Here is a 22131-nt window from a genome sequence, read left to right as displayed (position 1 = left end):
ATAGGGACTTAAGTCACAACAAATTATCTTCAATCAAGACCAGTATCTTGGATCACCTTCATAGTCTTCAGGAAGTGTAAGTTAATTTGTCTTAATTAAAAACCATACCAAAACATAAACCTCAACCAAAAATACCCAACCTGGTGTTTGTGTATGCTAATTGTATAGTTATTTCTCTAGGGATAGTTACTTGAACAACAAAGATACTTGCTGTTCTGATATTTTACATTAAGTGAAACTGGAATTATTTTTTAATTCTGAGGTGACACAGTTCAGCAGTTTAGCAAGTCCAATGTACATACTTCTGATTAACATCAAAGCTAACTCTCCCTTTTGTAATATTAATAGGAAGTTGAACAACAATGAACTGGAGATCATTCCAGATCTGGGACCAGTCTCGGCAAATATAACTCTTCTGTCTTTGTAAGTGAATCTTACTCTTGTCCCTGGTTAGTGGAACTAACTCTACAGGGTTCATGGAAATGGGTGCATTACCGAGATTAAAGTGAAATAATTGGAAATAGAGCGGCTTGTGGTTAGGAAGTTGATTATGTCATGTTATTTAGTAGTTCTTTAAAATGTATATAATTGAGCTTAATCCTTGTAGTTTTTGTGCTTCCCAGATACAAAGACTGCATTAGAATTAATTTATGTTGTAATAGTGCCCAGAAGCCTCAGTCCTATTTTGCTAGGCACTGTACAAACATCAGTAAATGTTACACAAACTTGTATAGTGCTGTCTTTAAAACAAGACTTATACACTGTCGTTATGCATCTTGGCTGAGATCCTGATGTGTTAAATCATGGCAGAAGTCTATTAATTTCACTGGACAGTACAGGGAAATCCCCTTGAGATGTAGCTTCAGAACAAGTAGCTAGGTTAGAAGATGTTTTGCCAATGTCTTGAAAAATTCTTTTTGAGCCCATTTTAATGGGTGCCACATTTTTTTATGACTGCAGTTAATACATAAAATTGTAATACATGGTTGTGTCCATGTTCATTGCTTTGCATGAAAGAAATGAGTAGGTTACTTGGTGTTCATTTGTAATATTAGTATAAAGTTGTAAAAGGCATGTAGGGCCAATAACAGAAAAAGTTGATTTTAAAGGAAATTTTAGTCCTGATGTTTTAAAGATAAGTCAGTTGGGTTTTTTTTCTGTGACTTAGTTTCAATAAACTGTTGAAGGCAGGTGTAGAAAAGTAGTTACTATCATACTATTAGTTAGGAAAAAAGAGAAGACCTGGTTTTCATGTGTGGGGTTTGTGTTTTATCAATGGGAATCTAAAAAAGCTATTAATATGTAGCCCTCTAGCCAAATCCTGTCCTTGAATACAAGTTGCAAGTAACCTTTGTTGAAGAATCCTGAAGGGTTGAAACAATACAATAAACTTTGGAAAGCTGTTCAGTTAATTAAATTGATCACTATTCAATTGCTTACATCTGGTGATTTATAGGGGTTTGTTTTTACTCTAGGCCTAGGTCAGCTAAGTCAGCTGGTGCAGCCGCTGTGTCTGGACTGCTCTGTTTGAATAAGAACTAAGTGACATTTGATACTGATGTGGTTTCTTACAGATCAAAATCAGAAGAGAATGAAAGAAAAAGCAGGTGGTGTCTGACAAATAACTGTTGAATTTAAGCACATCTTTTATTTTGCAGTACCATTGCCGTTACCTTTACAGTGGCATGGCATTCTGTAGTTTAAGCATCTAATTGATCTAAACATTATATTTCATATTACCACCTTGCTAAGGTCTTTTTTACCACAAGGCTAAAAGTACTAACATAATAGTAAAGTGGTTTATATTATCTTGCTTTACTTCTGAATTCTTAGCATCTCTCCTTCTCATGGAAACTTAACAAGTTTAGAGGAACCTAAAATCATTCTTTTGCAGCTGTGCAAAAATTTTGGTATTCCTTTGAGAGAATAAATGACTATCAGTCACTGTTGAATTGTTTGTTTCATATCCTTAGGTCCCTGGCTTGGTGCATTTACTTAGGTGGTCAAACATGGAGAAATCTTTGTTAGATCTGTGCTATGCACTGTATATGCTAACACGTGAAAGAAAAAAAAAAAGTATTTTTTAAAAGCTGTTATCACACTACTGATGCAGTTAAAGTTGCTCTGGTTGGGTGTTAGCTTGTTTTCGTTGTAATTCTATGTGTGGAGGAGGAGATTACTGAATATAACTGTTCTTCAGCTGAGACTTAATACCTATTCTATGACTACAGCAGAGATTGCTTGAGATTAATATGGCAGAAATAATTATTTTAATGTTTTGTGTTAACTTGTGAATACCTGTCTACAATAGTTAAGATAATGGTTTGTTCTGTATCAAAACAGATGAACACCGAATATAAAATTAGGGTGGTATTGTATTGTTCAAAAATAAAGTATCTTGTTTCCTTTGCACCGGTTTTCTTTAAAACTTAGAGTAGAGTCATAGAATTGTTTAAGTTGAAAAAGACCATTAAGTTCATCAAGTCCAGCCATTAACCCTGCACTGTCAAGGCCACCACTAAACCATTTCCCTAAAAGCCACATCTGCACATCTTGTAAATACCTCCAGAGATGGTGGCTTAATCCCTTCCCTGGGCAGCCTGTTACAATGCTTGACAACCTTTACCATGATGAAATTTTTCGTAATATCAGTCTGAACTTTCCATGGCACAATTTGAGGCCATTTTCTTCTGTCCTATTGCTTGTTACTTCAGAAAAGAGACTGACACAACCCCCCCCCCCCCCCCCCCTCCTTTCAGGTAGTTGTGAGAGTGATAAGGTCTCCCCTGAGCCTCCTGTTCTTATTAGTTGGATGATATTTATATAAAGATATTAAATTTAATTTTATAGAAAATAGTATAAATAAAGAGAAATAAACATACAGCCGTTTAGCATAAAAATATATATAGTATTGTGGTAGCCTAAACAGACAAAAAATCTAACAGGTTTTTTTTCTAGAAGTGAAAAAATTACGTGCATTTGTTTTTTCTGTGGTGGATGTTATTTAAAGGGGTTGAATTGAACTGAGTTAATATATCTAAGTCATGCAAAGAGAGCACATACGGAACAAGTACAGTTTAAGTTTTAGAACCACTCTTCAGAGAAATATCTGATGACTTTCTCCAGGATTTTAAACTTTTATAAGAAAGGAGCTTGTGGAGCCTTCCCAAAGCAAACCAGTTTCCATGTTGAGTCTTTGTTCTGGCATTCAAATAATAGCATAAAAGAGGGTGATAGTCTTCTGAAACTTGATTTGATTACACTTTTTACGAGATACATATATGTTGGTTCATTACTGTCAGTTGAAAAGCCAGCTGGTTTTTTCCAAGGAATCTTCAAGGAATGCTGTAGAAGTAGTACCCTCTTTTCTTGCCAGTATCTTCATTGCTGAAGAAGCTCTCTTCCAAGATTTTTTTCTTTCATTTAAGAACTCTCACTGAGCTGGGTAGCCTTAGAATTTTACATGTTCTGCAAGAATCCTCTTGCCCTGCAGAGGAAAATACACTGCTGGTGTGTCTCCATAACAGTGCAGGTTAGTCCACACAGCCATGTGTGTCTGAATTCTTTGAACAATATAAACAAGCATGGGTGGATTATCATGTTAGTCCAGTTTCCATTTCTGGAGCTACCTCATTTCTAGCTATCTAATTGATATTTTATCTAAATGAGATATTTACATACTAATGAATTATTCAGGATAAACATACCCAGAGCAGGAGATGGTCCCAGTCTGTCTGTAACATGAAACAGTGATGCTAACATTTTGTTTTTACTGATGCCTGTTGAGGGTTGAACATCTTGGGAGTGAAAAGTATCAGGCAGGCACACCCCCTCACCACCACCCTGGGAAGATGTGTCAGTGTGAAGGAGTGAGTATACAAGGATATTCAGGCACACTCTTTATTACACGGCTGGAGATATCTGTGATTTTATTCATGTGATGAGTATGTATCTTGTTACATGTCACAGGAGAGCATGTGAGCCTCCTGGGAATCTGGATACTACTGTGAGCTACATGGGTGATAGTTTGGGCTGTATCTGGTCAGGAGGCTTAGGTCAAGTTTTTGAAAATTATATTGCAGGGTGTTCTTTTTGCACAGCCACCAAGCACTTTTATACCTTGTATGAGAGAAGGCATGAAGAGGGAAGTTCAGGTATTTGCTGGAGACTGTCAGCACAATAGCTCTAGCCAGGAGGCCAGGTCCCCCATGTGCTGGCAACATAAGCTTTTGAGGAGAATATTGTATTTAACAACTGATTACCACAGATACATAATGTGCAGGCACCACACACAGTAATGTAGGTGTATTTATCTATCCCTAGAAGGAAAATAGGTTAGATGTTTTCTAGTTTGCATTCCTGAAATAAATGTAAAAACAGGTAAGTTAATGTAGAATTGCTTTAAATGGTTGTAGTACATTCTTCATTTCTTGGAGAAAAAAAAAATTACTTTTTACTGTTCGAAGATAGGTGGATTGCTTTTGTGCCAGGTGCAAAGATGAGTACTAGTGCCCTCATTCCATGGCAACAAGCAAAAGTTCTGAGTATTGTTTCCATTCTAATGACATTGCTTATCAACAGTGTACCAGTTCTATCCTATTCATCCTAAAAATCTGCCTGAACCAGTGATCTTGACACATGAGAGGAAAACTAATACTGCCTTTTTGGTCTATCACAGTTGTAGTTTTGGATCTAGGGTAAAAATCCAGAAATAGATCGAAACTAAATAATGTAAGTATGATAGCCTTGTATAGAAGTCCTGCTTGGTTAACTACCAACTACTATTTGCATAGAGGTTTCACTTTAAAATTCTGAAAATGTTAACTACTTTTAATGTTACTAGTGCTTTGTAAGGAGACAGTGATTTGCAAATTCAGCGATGTTATTTAAAATTTTGTTTAAGGATATGCAGTTTAGATAAGAAACCCATGCTACTTTTACTTGCAGAATTTTTAAAAATACATAATTGTAGACACCATCCAACATCATCAGTACACCGTATCCTTGAGTACTGTGGAAAATGGAAGGTAGCAGCGACTATGAAGAGATGGAACAGCTTTGAGTATTAAAGTACCCTGCTTTTCCAGCTAGAATTTTTTGTTCTTATCAAAACATACGTGTAGAGCTAATATTAAAACCCCCATGTTTCTCATTACCCACATCCAGGATATGTAATGTAGTAATCCACTTGCAGTTAGTAGGGATGAGAAAAGCTGTACATGCCCAAGTCTTCAGTGGGTATAATGAAATTCTAACATTAGAGTAGTTTTCAACAATGGAGTGTTTTAAATAAACTTGTAATTTTACATTTTATTGAATAGGAGATATTTTATTTAAAGGCACTCGTGTATATGGTGTAGGTGATTTAAATTATGTTGTAAGGACTGATCATGTTAGTCTAGAACACAAACAAAATATTTGTTCTTAGTAAAGCCAGAGACGAAAATGCAAAAGTCGTGGTGTGGAAGTTAAAGGGAGTATGGATGGTTCACAGTTCAGGAATGTTTTTCAAGTCTTACATTAATGTGTGCCTTATATTAGGTTCCTGCTTCACTTTTTTTTTAGAATGCGAAATCTTCTGTTTATAAGAGGCATAATGAAAATGTAAGATAGTAGAGGTTTTTCTCTGCTCTGCTGGGGGAACCCTCCAACTCTGTCCAGGAAGCATTTAAGGCAGTGACCATTCACTTTTGAATTCTGAGATAGCTAAAAGTGCTGCCAAAATTCAGGCAGTTTTTTGAAATGTTTCCACGTGTTTGTTAGATGATGAACAGAATCCACAAGCCACTTTTCTGAAGGTTTTCTACAGCCTTTGGTTTGTAATGTCTTTCTGTCAATATGTGCTGAATATAAATTCACTGACGTTGAATACATGTCTTGTATCCTGGATGTTTAAAATGAACAAAAAGTATTAGCAGAGAAGGTCAGAAGATAAAAACAGGACAAAAAAACTGTCAAGTAGCCAGTCCTAGGTGACTGCACAGGTCACAAGTTTTTCTGGTACAAAAAACTGTTTCAACCTTATGTGTAGCTTTCTGATCAGCCACCACAAAATTAGTGTGATTACTTATCTTTTTGCACAAACATAGTTACAGCAGAAAAGTGGCAATTAATCCCTTCTAGTACTGAGAAGGGATTTTTTTTTTTTTAGTATTGTGTGTCCCTTTCTGTTTAAAATGTGGAAAAGTGTATTTATGTATGTTGTGTGATAATGGGCATCCCAGATCAGGGTTCAGATAGTCGTACTGAGAAATAAAATCCAACTAATTGAAGCAAACATGCAAAATAAATTACGTATTTGTCCCAGCTGACAGTTTGTAAATAAGAGTGATAGTTTGCACTTCGTGGCAGTAACTTAAACCCCTGTGAAGGGCCTTCAGTAAAGACAGAAGGGTTTTTTTTTTTCGTAATCCATGTGTTCAAGATTGTTTGGAATAGGGGTAGGTATGAGAAATTTGCCTCCTTGTCATCTCACAGGGGTCTGGGAGTGAAATCTGTGTGTAAAATCCAGGAGAACACTGTCTCGGTATGCATTTAGAAAGATGTTTAGATGAAACTCCTGAAAATGAAAGCTTACATTCAGTAGGAGTGGATGGCTTTCCCTCCTGTGCTTGCCAGAGAAAGTGGTATTGTTTGTTTATAAAGCTAGCATGCTAAACTGAAGTCTGGATCCCAGTATTAAGAAAACGCTGGTCAAATATTTTACATCCTTGTCATCTCTTCAGCTACCACTTTATTATGGGAAGGATTAAGATTTGGATGCTGCCTGGAAGAGTTTGTTTTGAAGAAGGAGTGAAAGAAAGGATAGAGGAAGGCCAGACTGGGCTTCAGGCATAGGCTACTTGGAGAATGTCCCAAAAATGAGAGTGGTGGTAAACCATGTGTGACTTGGTCTGAAGTTGTGAGCAAAAAGCTAGAGCAAGGAACTTACTGGAATTAGTTCTTGCAGTCTTTCACATTTGGTGTGGAGACTTAAGAGGAAATAAATGAAAGAATCTGAAAAGGAACCTGACTTACTCAGACTTGCAGACATGGAAACTCAGTTTTTATGGCAGCAATTTAGGCTGAATGATGGGAAAGAGAAGTATGTAGAAACCCAGAGTTTCTTGTAGCAAAAATATAAAGAGTGAGAGCCTAGATTAATGCTTTTGCAATGAGAGTGGAAAAGAATGCAAACTTTGATCTATTTGCAGTGGATAAATCTGTCATGATTTTCTGATCACAGTGGTAAAGGAAAAGGTGAATTAAAAAAAGTAGTAATGGACTACAAAAACAGAGAACACTGTTCTGATGTGACAGAATGGAAGAGTGGTAGGAATTTTACAGAGGAGTAGGGCATACGATATGGAAGAGAAGTGAGAATGAAATTAAGAGGTCAGGCAAAAGCGTTTGGATTATGTTTTAGAGAATTGGTGGTGGTGGTTGCAGTAGAACAGTGAAATCACTGGGGCCTTCAGTGAAAGAAGTGGATGGGAGAACATTCCTCACCTTGTATTGAAGTTAGGGATACATCTAAAAGGGTGTGCAGTCTAAACTGGCTGGACTTTGGTCTGCACCCTCTAAAAGGAGCGGCTGCTCTGTAACAATAAAGGATAGGTGTTTTTACCTAGGAACTCTATACATTAGATTAGAAAAATGATTTATAGTACTGGAGGGCACTATGGTGGGTTTAATCTAAGTCATATTTAAAGTTTTCCAAGATTTTAGCATTAACTGTCACAGAGCACACCAAGTCTGCACTGGGCTATTATTCCTGCAGTCAGCTCTTGCCAAAATAGTTATGCCTGCATTGCTTTTGTTTACAGTTGTTAAAATAAAGGGATGAACTTACACATTCACTTGTCTATCACATGCTAAGTAACTTGTGATTATTTTGGAAAAGCCAGAAAACTGAATTGGAAACAGACATCAGGGTATTAAGAAGTGAGTTTGGAAGGAAAGCTTAATTAGTTGCATATTGGTACTGTGACTGGAATGAGAAGAGAATTGTTATGGAAGTATCATGTGTTTGAAAGTTTGGATTTGCCTCTTTCTTTTTGATGATGAAGACATATCTGATCACTGAGTTGTTTCAGTCTGTATCTTTCTCTTCCCCCTTTGCCAGTTTATGTTTGATTTGGGAATCAATAAAGCTTTGGTTTCAAGTTTTGGACAGGGTATCAGTAGCCTACAGAGTTCTGAGTTTTCATTTTCTATTTGATGCCTGTATACCATAAAAAACACAAAATATAAAAGCAGAGTCTTCCTGACATCTGGCTTGAAAGAGGAATGAAGGCATGGATCATGGAATGAAGGAGACCTTCAAAAGAAAGAACAGCTGCTTGCCGCAAGGAACACAAGAAGCTTGTGTGTTAAAGAGTCATCAGACTTGTAAACCTACCAGTAGAACTGGAAGTGAGCCAGAATCTGGGCTCCATTTCTGCTAACTTTGTCTTGGAGACAAACAGTTTCACTTGTAATATTTCTGTGACTAACACTTGCAAATATTTTAAAAAACCCCCAGACTTCCTTAATTCAGTCCAGTTGGGTGTCTTAATGGTGAGAAGAGCATGTAGTCCCATTCACATCAGAGACTGCTTTTTTTTTTCAGGGTAGTGTTCAGCTTAAAACCACAATTTCAGTATTTTAAATGATGTAATTGTTCATTGCAATATGTTTCAGTAGTCAAATGAGTAGAAATTGAAGAAAAAAAGGACATTTTTGATCTTCTGGAAGTAGTAGTTACTGAGGCTCTTCTGATAAGTATTCCTTAAAGTTGTCTAGCTTTATCCTAAAAGCCACAAGGTATGTATCTTCCAGCACTTCCAATTACAGTCTTGATCCTTTGTATATAGTATAATGTGTTTTTTCTTTTTGCTTCAGTTTTCTTCCACATAGCATGTTTACATCATTGTTCCCAAAGGAGTTTGGGAGGGGAGGAGGGGGAGTGCAAGAAAGAATATGCCAGCTATATGAATATGATGCCAGCTGGTGAGTGACAGCAAGAACAGGTGAAAAACCCAGAAAAATTTAAAAGGAGGCTGTGAGTTGTAGTGGCACGCAGTGGAGACCACCCAGAACATGCCCAGATGTGGACAGTCATGTTGGTTTTGCAAGGACTCTGATATGGCTGCCTCCAAGAGAGCTCTAATCTGGAATCCGTGCAAACACAAGATGGTCAGACCAGGCATCCATCAATTTCCATGTCTCAGCCTCAGCACTGGTTAGAAAGGTACATCTAGTCCTAGCAAAATGTGGTTTTTTTCTCTTCATGTATCCACTTATTTTCCATCAGGAGATTCCACTATGGTTTAATTTGCCTGTTTGTGATTCAGATTATTCTGCCTCTCAGGGCTTAGTTGAGGAACAGGAGGTACTGTATTAGTTCACATACACACATATGTTAAGATAGTTACTTTACATCTGACAGGTACGCAGAACAGGCTGCATGGACTGTTCTCCAAAATTGTCTTTTACTTTTTTTTTTTTACTTGGTTTTTACTTGTTTTTTTTTTTTTACTTTACTTTTACTTGTTTTTTACCAGGTTGCTCCACCTCCAGGCTCCTGCACATACTCCTTGTCAGGATAGTAGGGTGAGATCCAACTAAGAAGTTTTCAAAACACTGCTGATCAGGATATAGCTGGAAGAAAAAGTTATGCTGAAAGTGCAGGAGTCTTTTTTTTTTTGTGCTGAGCTTTCAAAGAGAAACAAAAGATAGGAATTCAGGTTTTAATCTGTTCTTGCCTTGGATTTTCCATGTTACAGTGTGCTTGATGAGTTCCAACTCATCAGGACCATGAAGCTTACATGGATATTTTTCTTCGGTAGAAAACATTTCATGCTGACAATCTTTATCAAGAGACAGTATGACTATCTCAGATCTTTAAAAACTGGTGTGGGGGCAATGTTTGAGCACTTAAGAGCTTTTACATCTGAAAGGTGTTAATTAGACCCTCAGCAAAATGGATGCAGAAGTTTCTGTGCTGCTTTGTATTTCCCCAGAGTAAGGAAAGTACAAGTCAGTATGTCAGATGTATGGTAGCTGTTTACATGGAATGAAGCTTAAGATCAGGATTGATCGGGCTGTTACAGGATTTCTGGCCTACCTGGTGTGTTTAAAGTCATGAATGTTGAGAGGGAAGGCTAAGGTTTCTCATACACATAATGAAAAACTGGTATTCTCTGTTAAGCTGGTATTCACACAGGCTTATGTAAAAGTAATTAAATCAGGCTGTATGCATTCATGGTCATTGGTTTGTGGGGTTTTTTGCTGCAAGTCAGGGTGTAGGCACTCAAATTGCAAAAGGCATGTTCAAATTCACGTAGATATTTTTGGTGGTTTTATCTGCATTCCTTGGTGTTCCTGCTGCTTTAGCTGTAACAGGAGAAGTTGTAAGGAAGCTGCAGCATGTTGCTGTTCCTTCCACATGAAGAAATTGTTATCAAATTGCTGCAGATTTGTTTCTGGGAGAGCTTGATGTGCTGGTTTTCTTGTTGCATGGGATCTCTATTTCTCTCATCTCCCCTTGAAGGTTTGTGAAAGTAAACCAATGGGGTGTATGCAGCTCCTTTTGTCTGTAGCAGCATCTCACAGGAAAGGTTTTCTTTTGGGTTTTCTTACCCCCACCCTCCTCTCAGTGAAAAAACTTTCATGTCATTGTACCCACACACATACTGTTTGGTTCTGTCTTGACAATTAAGATAGGCTTGTGTTTTCAGGCATGTCCTTCTTGACTAATTTTGATGGTGATTTGGCAGTTATGAGAAAGATGATACATTGTTTTTTTCAATTTGCTTAAGTGATGAAGAAATACCAAATTAGAGTTGAACTTTCTCATTTTAAATAAAGTTGGGTCTTAAACTGTTTGGATATCTTCAGTGCTGAGTAATCTTCCAGGTGTGAATTACTACGCTTACATTCTTTCGAAAAGAAACTGGACTAGGGTGTTGGAGCAATAGGGAGCGAACCGTTCAGCTGTTCCGCAGCTGAGTAACTTCTACAAATACGATTAAGCAGGAAGGTGCAGTGAGGGCTGGTTTTTGATTGTGAGATGGACTAGGACTGCAATGTGTAGTGCAGTTTCAGTGAGCAAAAGAAGTTGTTCATCACTCCTCAATATAGCCTTACCATCTCCAAAAAAAGAAAAATGTTCCTGAAACAAACAAGCTCTGGGTTTTTTGTTTGTTTGGGGTTTTTTGTTGTTGTTGTTGTTGTTGTTGTAACCTGGTCTGTGTCAGGTAATTTGCCAGCTGGTTTAAGTGCTACTCTGAAGACTGTGTAAGTGTTTTATTTGGTTCCATTAGGTCCAACTAAACTTTGTAATACAGGGGCTATTATCCTGCCAGTTGTGAGGAATTTCTGTTTTATGGAGCAGTGCTGACACAAAGACAGTACTGTGCAAGCCGTCTTATAACTGAACACTTTCACACTGCAATTTAGGAGGCGTGCAGTTCAGGAAATTGCTGGCTTGTGCTGGAGCACACTTTTACTGCAAGGAAAATTTTATTCGTCACTCAAGTAATTGGCAGTTTTAATACCTTGTTAGTAATTACCTTATAAACAAAGTAATGCATAAATGCAAGGCTCTATGACCTGTTATCTAACTCACATTATTATTTGGCTGGTGGAACTGATGCATGTTGGTGGTGTTTGTTGTTGTTTTTTATTAAAGTAATTTGTTTCCATTTGTTATAAATACTTTTAGCTAAGAGTTAAAAAATGCAGTGTACCTCTACCAGACAGCCTAAGGAATGAAACATGATACAAGCTCAGCGTTGGAGAGGCTGCAGGATCACTTACCCATTCCCACACGTGGTCAGAAAGCCCATTAATCTCACTTCTGGTTCAGTTTGTGAGTTGGGACATTTTTGTCTAGAGCAGTAGTTCCCCCACATCCCTTGAATACATGAGGGTTGTCCATGCTACCCTAATGTTTGGCTTACTGTTTGATCCAGAGCAAGTACTTCCAGTAAAGGTAAACACCTTCCAGAATTAATATTCTTGTTGATAGTTTTACTAAAATTGCATTTGCCTCCAATCTCTAGGATCTGGGGAAAGCTCCTAAATTTTGGTAATTCATTAGACAAGGTACAGAATGTACCACAGCTAGAACTGACTTGAACTTACCAAGGTAACAAGAATAATTTCAGGTCACATTTAATTGGTCATGATCTGCTTTCACCTATGTACTGGTAGCCCCAAACGAATAACCCTATTAATGTTGCTGATGTTCATGTATGATTCTGTACATTTTGCTGCTGAGATGGGAAAAATTTGTAGGTTGCTGGGTATGAACATGAAATAGGGTCTCTGGAAAAAGTTCATGTCCTTGAAAGTGAAAAAAGAGGTGTTCCTTATAGCAGACTATGATACCCACGTCTTCAGATTGTTGCATGTGTTTTGTTGTGGAATTGGGAGTGATGCTGAGCTGAAGTTTGACCAGACATGAAGTCCAAAACTCCTGTAATGACCTCTAATATGCAGAATTTTTGTTCTTTGCCAACTCAGTAGAAGAATCTGTAGGTTGAAATACTAGGTCTAATTCCACAATTAAGAGAATGTTTTTCAGAGGGGGTGCACTGTCATCCATGTTTTATAATCCAGCTCTATTTTTTTTCCTGGAAACTCAGTTGGACTTTCATGCCAAGGGAGTTTTCAAAAAAACCCAAAACACTGTATTTAGCTGCTATGATATTAATTTGCTTAAAATAGGAAACAGCTCTAACCTTATTTCATTGCAATACTGTGACATACTGTTCCGTGCAAGTACCAGATATTTCTGCTGTTCAGAAACAGATGATTATAGAGTTTTACATCTCTTTTTAACAGTCATGAAGTGCAGTAATTTTATCATATTGCATTTTTTTCATAGTTTCCTGGGATTATATTTTAAGAAATACTAATGAACGTTTATTTAAACTATTCCAATTTGTGATTTTGGAAATTTTTAATGTTATGCATAAAGAACATACTTTATTGGTTTTCTGTAACTCAAAGTTATTTTCAAGTAGGGGAATTAGGAACTAACTTTTGCCAGAGTTGTGTAGTTAAGATGTGCTTACTCTGGAAATGACAGTCTTTTCCCTACTGCCCTTAAATTTCAGGACCAGTAACAAGATCGCCAGCATTTTGTCTGAACATCTGAAGCCATTTCAGAGTCTGGAAACTTTGGACTTGAGCAACAACAATATATCTGAGCTAAAAATGTCATCATTTCCACCATTACAGCTCAAGTATCTGTAAGTAAAAATTAATTTTTTTTTTCCTTTTTTAGGGTATCTGAAGCCATTTCAGAGTCTGGAAACTTTGGACTTGAGCAACAACAATATATCTGAGCTAAAAATGTCATCATTTCCACCATTACAGCTCAAGTATCTGTAAGTAAAAATTAATTTTTTTTTTCCTTCTTTCAGGTTACTTTGAAAAATCTTCTTTGATAATTTAGATTCGCAGCTGTTTATTAAGGTACTAAATCTTCTTTTAGTTAGAATGACATTAAATATTCCTACTTTCACCTGTCTAGTTTAAGATAAGCTGCTAACTTGAATACATGAGTTGTTACAATGAGATGTTTTAATTCATTAAAAAAGGCTAAGGCCATTATTTTGAGATGAAACAAACAGACGTGTCTCTTGAGAGAAATAATTATGCAATAAAATGAATTTAAGTTCCCCATGGATAGGCTAGTTTGTAGTTATATGGAGTTTGATAGACTTCTTGTGAATACACTTCAGTTCTTGTTCAGGAATATTGCAATGCCAGATATACTCACTGATAAAACAGTAACAGGATTGCCACATTATCTTCTTCCATTATCGCACTCTGGCAGAATAGAGTATAACGGTGGGGGTGAAATACTATTTGACTATAGAATTAGCTGTCAAGAGCTCTAATTAATATAAAATTCCATTTATAGATGAGTAAGCATCACAAGAGCTTTGTGTTTCACTACTTGTTGTTAAGAATTTATTAAATAGCTGTAAATTTGACCTTCTAGACATTGTTTCAACAGGTATATTAACAGTAACCGAATAACCTCTATGGAGCCTGGTACCTTTGACAATTTGTCTACCACACTTCAAGTACTGAAACTGAACAGGAACAAAATTTCAGCAATTCCTCAAAAGATGTTTAAACTGTCCCATCTGCAGCACCTGTAAGTGTAACCTACAATTGACTAATTGTTTTCAGGTTTTCCAAAGCACTGGCAGTGCTTGAACTTTAGCCTTTAATTTAACCAGAGGCAGAGTGAGACAGACAGAGAAAACATATTACTACAACCCTTACTAACTGCAGCATTGTACTGAACAAAACTAGTCTTATATGTTGGTGAGATGTGAACAGTCTTTGTGTTTAAAATTGTGTTCGCCTTTTAAAAGTTTAAAAAGAAAAAAAGGCTGGAAAAGGGGTAGTAGCAATATTTCTGTAAAAAAGCATCAGGAAAATAGTAAGTAAAGTAAACCTATATAGTTCACTGCAGCAGTCATTTACTTACTTTGTGCTTTCACAGTGAAGTGAAGGAAATTAATTTGCTTTCACATGGCATGACAATAAGCAATATGCTTGAATTAATGGACCTTCAGCTTTACCGATGGAGTGCTGTCCATAAAGGTTTTACTGAATAAATAATAAAGTTATATGAAAGAGACTGTGGGATTTTTTTGTTGTTGTTGGAAAGCTTAGAAAGTGCAGAAAATGGACAAGAGAATGGATTGCACTTTGTCAAATCCTGGATAATTATTTTCCATATCAGATAGTCAGGAGTTAAAAATGACAGAGTCATTTTTAACCTTGAAAGTGATAGGTTATAAGAACACCAAAATGTTAGGGTTCTTGACACTTCTGGAAACAGTGATTGTGTTTCTTCTGTATACAAATGCAGGAAGGGTTTAATCAGGCCTCAGTAGAAGAGTATGAGAACAGTCCTGCAGAGCTCGGGATTTGTTAATGATCTTGGTAGACTTTCTGATCTTAAATTCACCTTAAATTTTGGATGTTGGTTATATTCTTGCCTAAAAATGTTCCCTTTGTTCATAGTTGGTATGCTGACTGAGTTATGTTAGGTAGTTCATTTGCAAGAAAGGCAAAAAATTTGTGTTATCACCTGAAAGTATTCAGAGAGGAGTGGGGAAGAACTAAAGCCTGTTCTTATTGAATGTTCTTCACTTTTTATTCATATTTAAACACACGATGAGAAGTAGGGTTCTCCCTCAGGTCTCTTATCAGGTAGGTTTTGTGTCAGACTGCCGTAGAGGAAAGGTGAGTTCTTTCGGGACTGACACCCTGAAAAATAATGATGGTATAACTATGGGGAAAGGATTATTTAGACCTTTACTTTGCATGGGGCAGTAAGTTTTGGAAGGAGAGGATTCCTCTTAGTTTGGTAGATCTAAGACTTCCTTGAGGGGGCAGATGATCACTCATCTTTTGGTAGTATTGTCTAATCCTGTCACTGCATCTTGCCCTCCAGCTAGTTATGCCCTCCAGCTCCCTCACTGGATACACATTGCTCCCGGTTTCTGACTGCAGAGGGTGAGTGTAGTGGCAGAAGGGTGTGTGCCAGGACCACTTGAGAAAAGAGGGAAGGCACTATGTGTAACTGGTTGTGGAGGAGGGAGAGATATATGTAATGAGTGCTTGGCTACAGGTACAGGAAGAGGTCACCCAGCATACTCAATTTTGTCTAGTTATCACAGCTAAAATTTTAATTTTTTCTTGACTGATTATTGATTGCAATTACAGTCCAACGTTAACAGCTCTACTGCTGGATAAACACCAGGAACTTGCTTTCAGTTTTGAATTAGCGAACAGGATTAACCATGACATTCTAGGTCTGCAGGGATTCTTTAAGACTGAAAGTCAAGGAACTACCAAGTACTTGTCCTCAGTATCAGAAAGGCACAAAGGTATTAACATGGTTGAACATAATGTGTTAAAATAAAATGTTTGATTTTTATTACTTTTTGTCTCTGTTTTATGTGCAAGAAAAGTGTTTAAATAGTTTTTTCCAGAGAGGGAAGAAAGGTTGTTGGCACATAGGTAAAATTACTGTGCTGTAACTGTAAATTTTATTGATGCAGGGAGCTGAATCGCAACAAAATCAAAAAAATAGATGGACTTACTTTCCAAGGACTTCCTGCTTTGAAATCATTAAAACTGCAGAGAAATGGGGTTATGAGGCTCATGGATGGTGCTTTCTGGGGTTTGACCAACATGGAAGTCTTGTAAGTATCAAACTTGCTGGTAGGTTCTGCTGATAACATATTAAGTAGATTTGCACAAAATTAATAGAATTGCTTGGTAAAATTTTAAGGCGTTTTTGAATTAAAATGTTGTGGTGTGGTCTGAAAAGCAGCAAGCAGTCATTAGTGAATGTGTAGAGCAGCACATTTTAAATGCATACAGTTCTAAATTTAAATAGAGGCTCCAGCTAGCTAGCAGTATTGTGAGATGTGTGTTGTCCAGATGTGGACCTGTGGCATAGCAATGCATGCTGCTGAGTTTCTGAACCTTATGTCTTTTTCTGTTTGAATGTGTTTGTAGGCAGCTGGACCATAACAACTTAACAGAGGTAACCAAAGGCTGGCTTTATGGCTTACTGATGCTGCATCAACTCCATCTCAGCCAAAATGCCATCAGCAGGATCAGCCCTGATGCCTGGGAGTTTTGCCAAAAACTCAGTGAGCTGTGAGTACCTTTATTCTCTTCCAGTTTCAAAAGCCGGGCACATGCCAAAACATGAGTTTCTTACCACTGATTTGTGAATTTTTCATAGCAAAGTTTCCAAGGTGACAACAACTTTACTGTATTAGACAGTTATGTCTTGTTGAAAGAAGTTGAAGTTAACTGTGATGGCTTTATTTCACTGTAGCAGTTGTACTAAAGCTGTAACACAGTCATTTTCCAATGAAGGAAATTATTTCTGCAGTAATTTGTGAATTGTTCGAAACAGTGCAAAATGCTGTGTGGTCAGAAATGATGCAGTAGGTTTGTGTGATAATCACAAGGGGAAAAATTGTGCTCCCCCCTGAAAATTTATGTGGGTTGAACTGAGTTAAATTAGCACTTCAGCATGAACATTAAAATGCTTTTTTCCCCCCCTTAAATTTGCAGAGATTTGACATTCAATCAATTAGCAAGGTTAGATGATTCAAGCTTCATTGGTTTAAGCGTGCTGGTTGGACTGTACATTGGAAACAACAAAGTAAATTACATTGCTGATTGTGCCTTCAAGGGACTTTCCGGTCTACAGATTCTGTAAGTTGACAAACTCAATTTGTAACGTAAAAAACCTTAAGAAAAATCCTGTGTTTATAGGTTCTTTTTTTTCCTTTTGAAATAGACAAGAATGTTCTGTTAACTTCCCCTGATCAGTGTATGATTTTGGTACAGTAGGATTTCTTTTCAGAATAGTTGGGGAAGGGACTCTTTTGTTAAGGCTGTGCACATTGTTGATGGTAACTGTGATACAAACTTTCAGTAGCATTATTGTGGGAGAGGCATATCTCTGCTTGAAGGCAGCAAGCAGAGCACTGCTACCCACAGTTTTGGGGATCTGGATCATAGTTGTGTCCTAATTAAATCATTTTCCCTCATGGTAGAAGTAAGAAGACGAAACTGATTGTCATGACTGGACAATTGCTTTAAGCATTTGAGCATGTTTTGAAATACCGTTTCTTAAAGGAAGGGAAAGAACAAAGTAAACTAATCTAAATATATTTCACTTCATTAAAACCTTCCCACTGCATACCACTGACCCATCTGTCAGCCAGATGAGCACAACGATTGCCTTTCCCTCTAGGCTTTATTTTCAGGGGTTTGCTCACATACTCACACTTAGGGCATCCAGGAAAGATGCAGATTAGAGGGGTGTACACTATGTTTTTTAAGAATACAGAGAGTTGGAGATCATAAAGAGAGGAAGTTAGAAAATTGCAAGGTGTTTAGGAATTAAGTGTTAGGCTTTTCCTCATAGATTTTTCTTTCTCCTCCAGCCCTACCCTGTTGATTCTTTGCTGACAGACCATTATGTACACAAATCTCTAATCTCTTTATGCTTCACAGATAATTAAGCAGGTATTTGGGGATATTAAAATGATTCTCTGGGTGTTAATATTATGGACTTAAAAAGACATGACGGTGTTTCATTTCAAAGGGATGACAGTTGATCCTTTCTCTTCCTGCGATGCACCTTCTCTTAAGATAGTCCTGTATCTGAATACCTTTGAAGGGGTATGTGGGTTTATTTGCTCACAGTTCTAAAAATTACTGAGTTTGTGATCTTTTTAATTATCAAAAAGTACTAATAATCTTCAGAGTCTCTCGGAAAAAATTGAAATTATAAAGTTAATCAGGAAAAGCTTTTCTTAAAAAACCCACAAAAACCAGCTAAACAAAAATCCAACCTAACAGAAAGCTGTTTTAGAATTTTTTTAAAAATAATACATGCTGTTGAAGAAGTATGTACCTTGTTCTTTTTAATAGTTTTTGTGGTTTGATTTCCCCTCCCCTCTTAAACAGGGATCTGAAAAACAATGAAATATCATGGACTATTGAAGATATGAATGGTGCTTTCTCTGGCTTAGATAAACTTAGGAAGCTGTGAGTATTGCTGCAATATTTGTATTATCATCATGCCTTAAAAAAATTAGCTTATTATGTGTCTTTCAAGGGACAAGCCCAACACTTAAGGATATTAAATTTTCCACAGCAGAGATGATTTTTTTCTTCCTTACCACTTTATTCTCTATAACCTGTTCCTTTTCAGTAAAAGAAATTCCAGATTTTCCAAGTCAAACTAATCTGAAATATTTTAAGTATTATTAATATTTATGGACATATTTATCAAAGAGTGAGGTTTTCCATAGCAAGGAGTAATAAGTGTATCATATGACAAAGGCATAGTGATAGGGATAGTCTTCAATAAGATAAAACAGCATCCAGTGGAAGTGGCTCCATTGCATTGAAATTTTCAAATGCATATTTATGAAATTAAAAGGTGTTTATAGTTTTACATTTAGAATAATCCATGTCACTTAACTGGACATCTTAAATGTCTTCTAAAATCATTGTAATCTAGATATTTATTCAAGGGCAATAAATGAGTATTTTTTACATGTGAGACATTTGGCTCCATTGGAGATGGGTTAGTGGTGAATACGAGTCACAGTTCAAAAACAAATGCCAAAAATGTAATTATTCAGCTCAAAAATTCTCCCATTTAATTACATCTCTTTTGCGTCTTGTGCTTAAATTTCTCAGGGTACTCCAAGGGAACAGGATTAGATCCATTACAAAGAAAGCATTTTCTGGTTTGGATGCACTTGAACACTTGTAAGTAGTAGAAAGTCACATTTAATGCAAAATTGGAATAAAATGAACTTTGATACTAACTGAAATTAAAGTAGGACTAACAAGCTTTGCTTATGACTTGGGATGCAGTACACTTACGATCACGTTGCTGCTGTGATCTTCAGAAGATTTTTCTGTTTTGGAGTTACACTGAGTATGAATTTTGGAATTAATGCAGAAATTCTTACATATTAAGCATGCTATGAAACTCCTTATTTGTGTCTCTTTCACTTTTGAGCTGGAGAGTTCTTTGTATATCAATAAAATAGCAAACTGTTGCTTGAGTCTTAAATCCATTCAGTTTAATAAATTACTGTAATCATTCTGTTTTTCTTTTTTTTTCCTAGAGATCTAAGTAACAATGCAATTATGTCAGTTCAAGGGAATGCATTTTCACAAATGAAGAAACTCAAAGAATTGTAAGTTTCTATCAAAAGACATGATCTCTATTAAGTATTTGTATCCTGATAAATATATAAATAAGAGCCTTGTAAGACGTCACCTGATGCAGTGATAGACTCCTGCTGTAATCTCTCTGAAGTAACATCAAAAGGTTATGTCAGTGTTTTGGGGTTTTTTTATTTTTTATATGATGGGGGTATTTAAATGAGAAAGTGTAGGATAGGAGGCATTTCACTTTCTCCTACGTTTGTTGTCTTCTTATTTTAAATTGGGTGAACTCTAACAGGTTTTAGATAAGAGAGACGTTGATGTAATGTGCTCTAAGATCAGCAGTGCTACCACTGAGCTAAAGCTTGCTGGACCAGTGAAATGCAGTGCTGTAATTCTTTTGTAAAGACCTGGTTGTCAGTGCTTGTAATTGGCTCCTTCTCTCCTGTAGTAGCAGAGAGACAGATCTTCAGAGAAGTCATGAAGCGGTCACTGCGAAAAATGTGTTCTAGTGAGGATGGGTTTTTGTCCTTTTACCCCTTTTTTCGATTGATCAATGCAGAACAGCACTGGCTCAGGGATTGAGTGCAGAGGGTTATACCGAAAGGGGTGACATCAAACTGACAACCTGTCACTAGAGTCAGGGAGGCCCCACAGAGAGACCTCAACAAGTGAGAGGGCTGAGTGATCACCAGCTGTGTGAAGTTCAGCAAGAGAAAGTGCTGGGTTTTGCACCTGGGGTAGGGCAGCCCTGAATGTAGGTACAGGCTGGGTAATGAGGTGCTGGAAAGCAGAGCCCTGGAAAGGGACCTGGTGTCCTGGTCGAGGGAAAGTTGAATGTGAGTCACCAGTACCCTGGCAGCCAGGAGGGCCACCCTTGTGCTGGGGTGCAGCAGGCACAGCATCGCCAGCCAGGGAAAGGAGGGGATGGTCCCGCTCTGCTCTGCACTGGGGTGGCCTCACCTCGAGCACTGTGTGCAGTTTTGGGAGCCACAGTACAAGAAAATACATTAAACTCTTAGTGTGTCCAAAGGAGGGCAGCAAAGATGGTGAAGGGCCTTGAGGCAAAGCCATGTGAGGAGCAGCTGAGATCATTTGGACTGTTAAGCCTGGGGTCAACAAGACTGAGGGGAGACCTCGTTGCAGTTTGCAACTTCCTCATGAGGGGAAGATGAGGAGCAGACACTGATTTCTGCTCTGTGGGGACCAGTGACAGGACAGAGAGAATGGCCTGAAGTTGTGTCAAGGGAGATTTAGGTTGAATCCTAGAAAAAGGGTCTTCACTGGAGGGTAGTTGGGCACTGGAACAGGCTCCCCAGGGGAAGTTCACAGCACCAAGGCTGACATTGCTGAAGGATTTGGACAATGCTCTTGGGTATATGGTGTGATTCTTGGGAATGGTTCTGTGCAAGGCCAGGAGTGGGACTTTGATGATCCTTGTGAGTCCCTTCCAACTCAGCATATTCTGTGGATCTGTGTGAATTATTTTTGCTTTTTTTTTCAAGAACAAGTAAGATTTGAAGGAACGGTATTTTATTACTGAGTGTGGGTTTTTAATATGTTTTTTAAGGGTGATTTGAGTTTTCAGCCAAAACTGGGAACTTCTCTTGCTTAAACTTCTGATTCTAGATGTTTACCAGAATATTCCTTAGCTTTCTTATTTTTTCCCTCTGTGAATGGAGATACTCTTACAGGTTATGTAAGCTAATAACTAGTTCGGCACTTGTTATTTCAACACATTACTATTCTTTTTCTTTTCACTCATCTTTTTAAATATCTTCGCCAAGATAAATTCTGGCTGAAAAGGAAATTAGAGAATGAATTTGTCTCAGATGTTGACTTTCAGAGTACCTGCCTTCTGGACTGCTCTCCTGCATGCCCATTCTGTGTGTGTGACTGCAGACTGTAGTTTTGTATTGAGAGACACTACAAACATGCTTGTTTGCCTGAACTCATAGCTGAAGCTGGGAGTTGAAGATAACATGTCTGCTCTGTGGCATGTAGGAGTCATGACAATGGGTGTCACTAATTAGAGCTGAACAATATTGCTGTCTTTCAATATCTGTATTCAACCTGAAAACTTAGTTTTGTTACAAAAGTTTGCTCATGCAGATCTGTATTGCAAACAGAAAAAAACAGGCTTTGATTTTAATTGCTTTTTCTTAGGCACTTCAACACATCAAGTCTCTTGTGTGACTGCCAGTTAAAATGGCTACCACAGTGGATGTCAGAGAATAACTTCCAGAACTTTGTAAATGCCAGTTGTGCCCATCCTCAGCTGCTAAAAGGGAGGAGTATTTTTGCTGTTAGCCTGGATGGGTTTGTCTGTGGTGAGTGTAGCCTCAACTTCTCATTCCATAAACCAAATTTTGCTGTGTGCTTGGGGTTTTTTGTGGTTCCTTGATGTGT

At 37.5% G+C, this 22131-nt stretch overlaps 1 protein-coding gene across 5 annotated transcripts in view; it reads left to right on the top strand.

Annotated features, from left to right (window-relative positions):
• Nucleotides 1-22131, top strand: part of LRIG3 (leucine rich repeats and immunoglobulin like domains 3) — a 42894-nt gene that overhangs the window by 6901 nt on the left and 13862 nt on the right. For 3 of the 5 annotated variants that reach the window (XM_017733171.1, XM_017733168.1, XM_017733172.1), the window contains 11 exons: nucleotides 5-76; nucleotides 349-423; nucleotides 13086-13220; nucleotides 13994-14137; nucleotides 16062-16205; nucleotides 16525-16668; nucleotides 17095-17238; nucleotides 18502-18582; nucleotides 19243-19314; nucleotides 19680-19751; nucleotides 21889-22052. In XM_017733171.1, coding sequence (XP_017588660.1) covers nucleotides 13186-13220; nucleotides 13994-14137; nucleotides 16062-16205; nucleotides 16525-16668; nucleotides 17095-17238; nucleotides 18502-18582; nucleotides 19243-19314; nucleotides 19680-19751; nucleotides 21889-22052 — 1000 coding nt within the window. In that variant the 5' untranslated portion in view covers nucleotides 5-76; nucleotides 349-423; nucleotides 13086-13185. Of the gene's footprint in view, nucleotides 1-4; nucleotides 77-348; nucleotides 424-13085; nucleotides 13221-13264; nucleotides 13359-13993; nucleotides 14138-16061; nucleotides 16206-16524; nucleotides 16669-17094; nucleotides 17239-18501; nucleotides 18583-19242; nucleotides 19315-19679; nucleotides 19752-21888; nucleotides 22053-22131 lie in introns of those variants that run through there. The other 2 variants (XM_017733170.1, XM_017733169.1) reach the window with 2 other exon arrangements.

Source organism: Corvus brachyrhynchos, unplaced genomic scaffold (genome assembly GCF_000691975.1).
Source record: "Corvus brachyrhynchos isolate BGI_N302 unplaced genomic scaffold, ASM69197v1 scaffold32, whole genome shotgun sequence".
NCBI classification, from domain to species: Eukaryota; Metazoa; Chordata; class Aves; order Passeriformes; family Corvidae; genus Corvus; species Corvus brachyrhynchos.
Note: the sequence above shows the minus strand (reverse complement) of the source record. Positions and strands in the feature narration are given on the sequence as shown.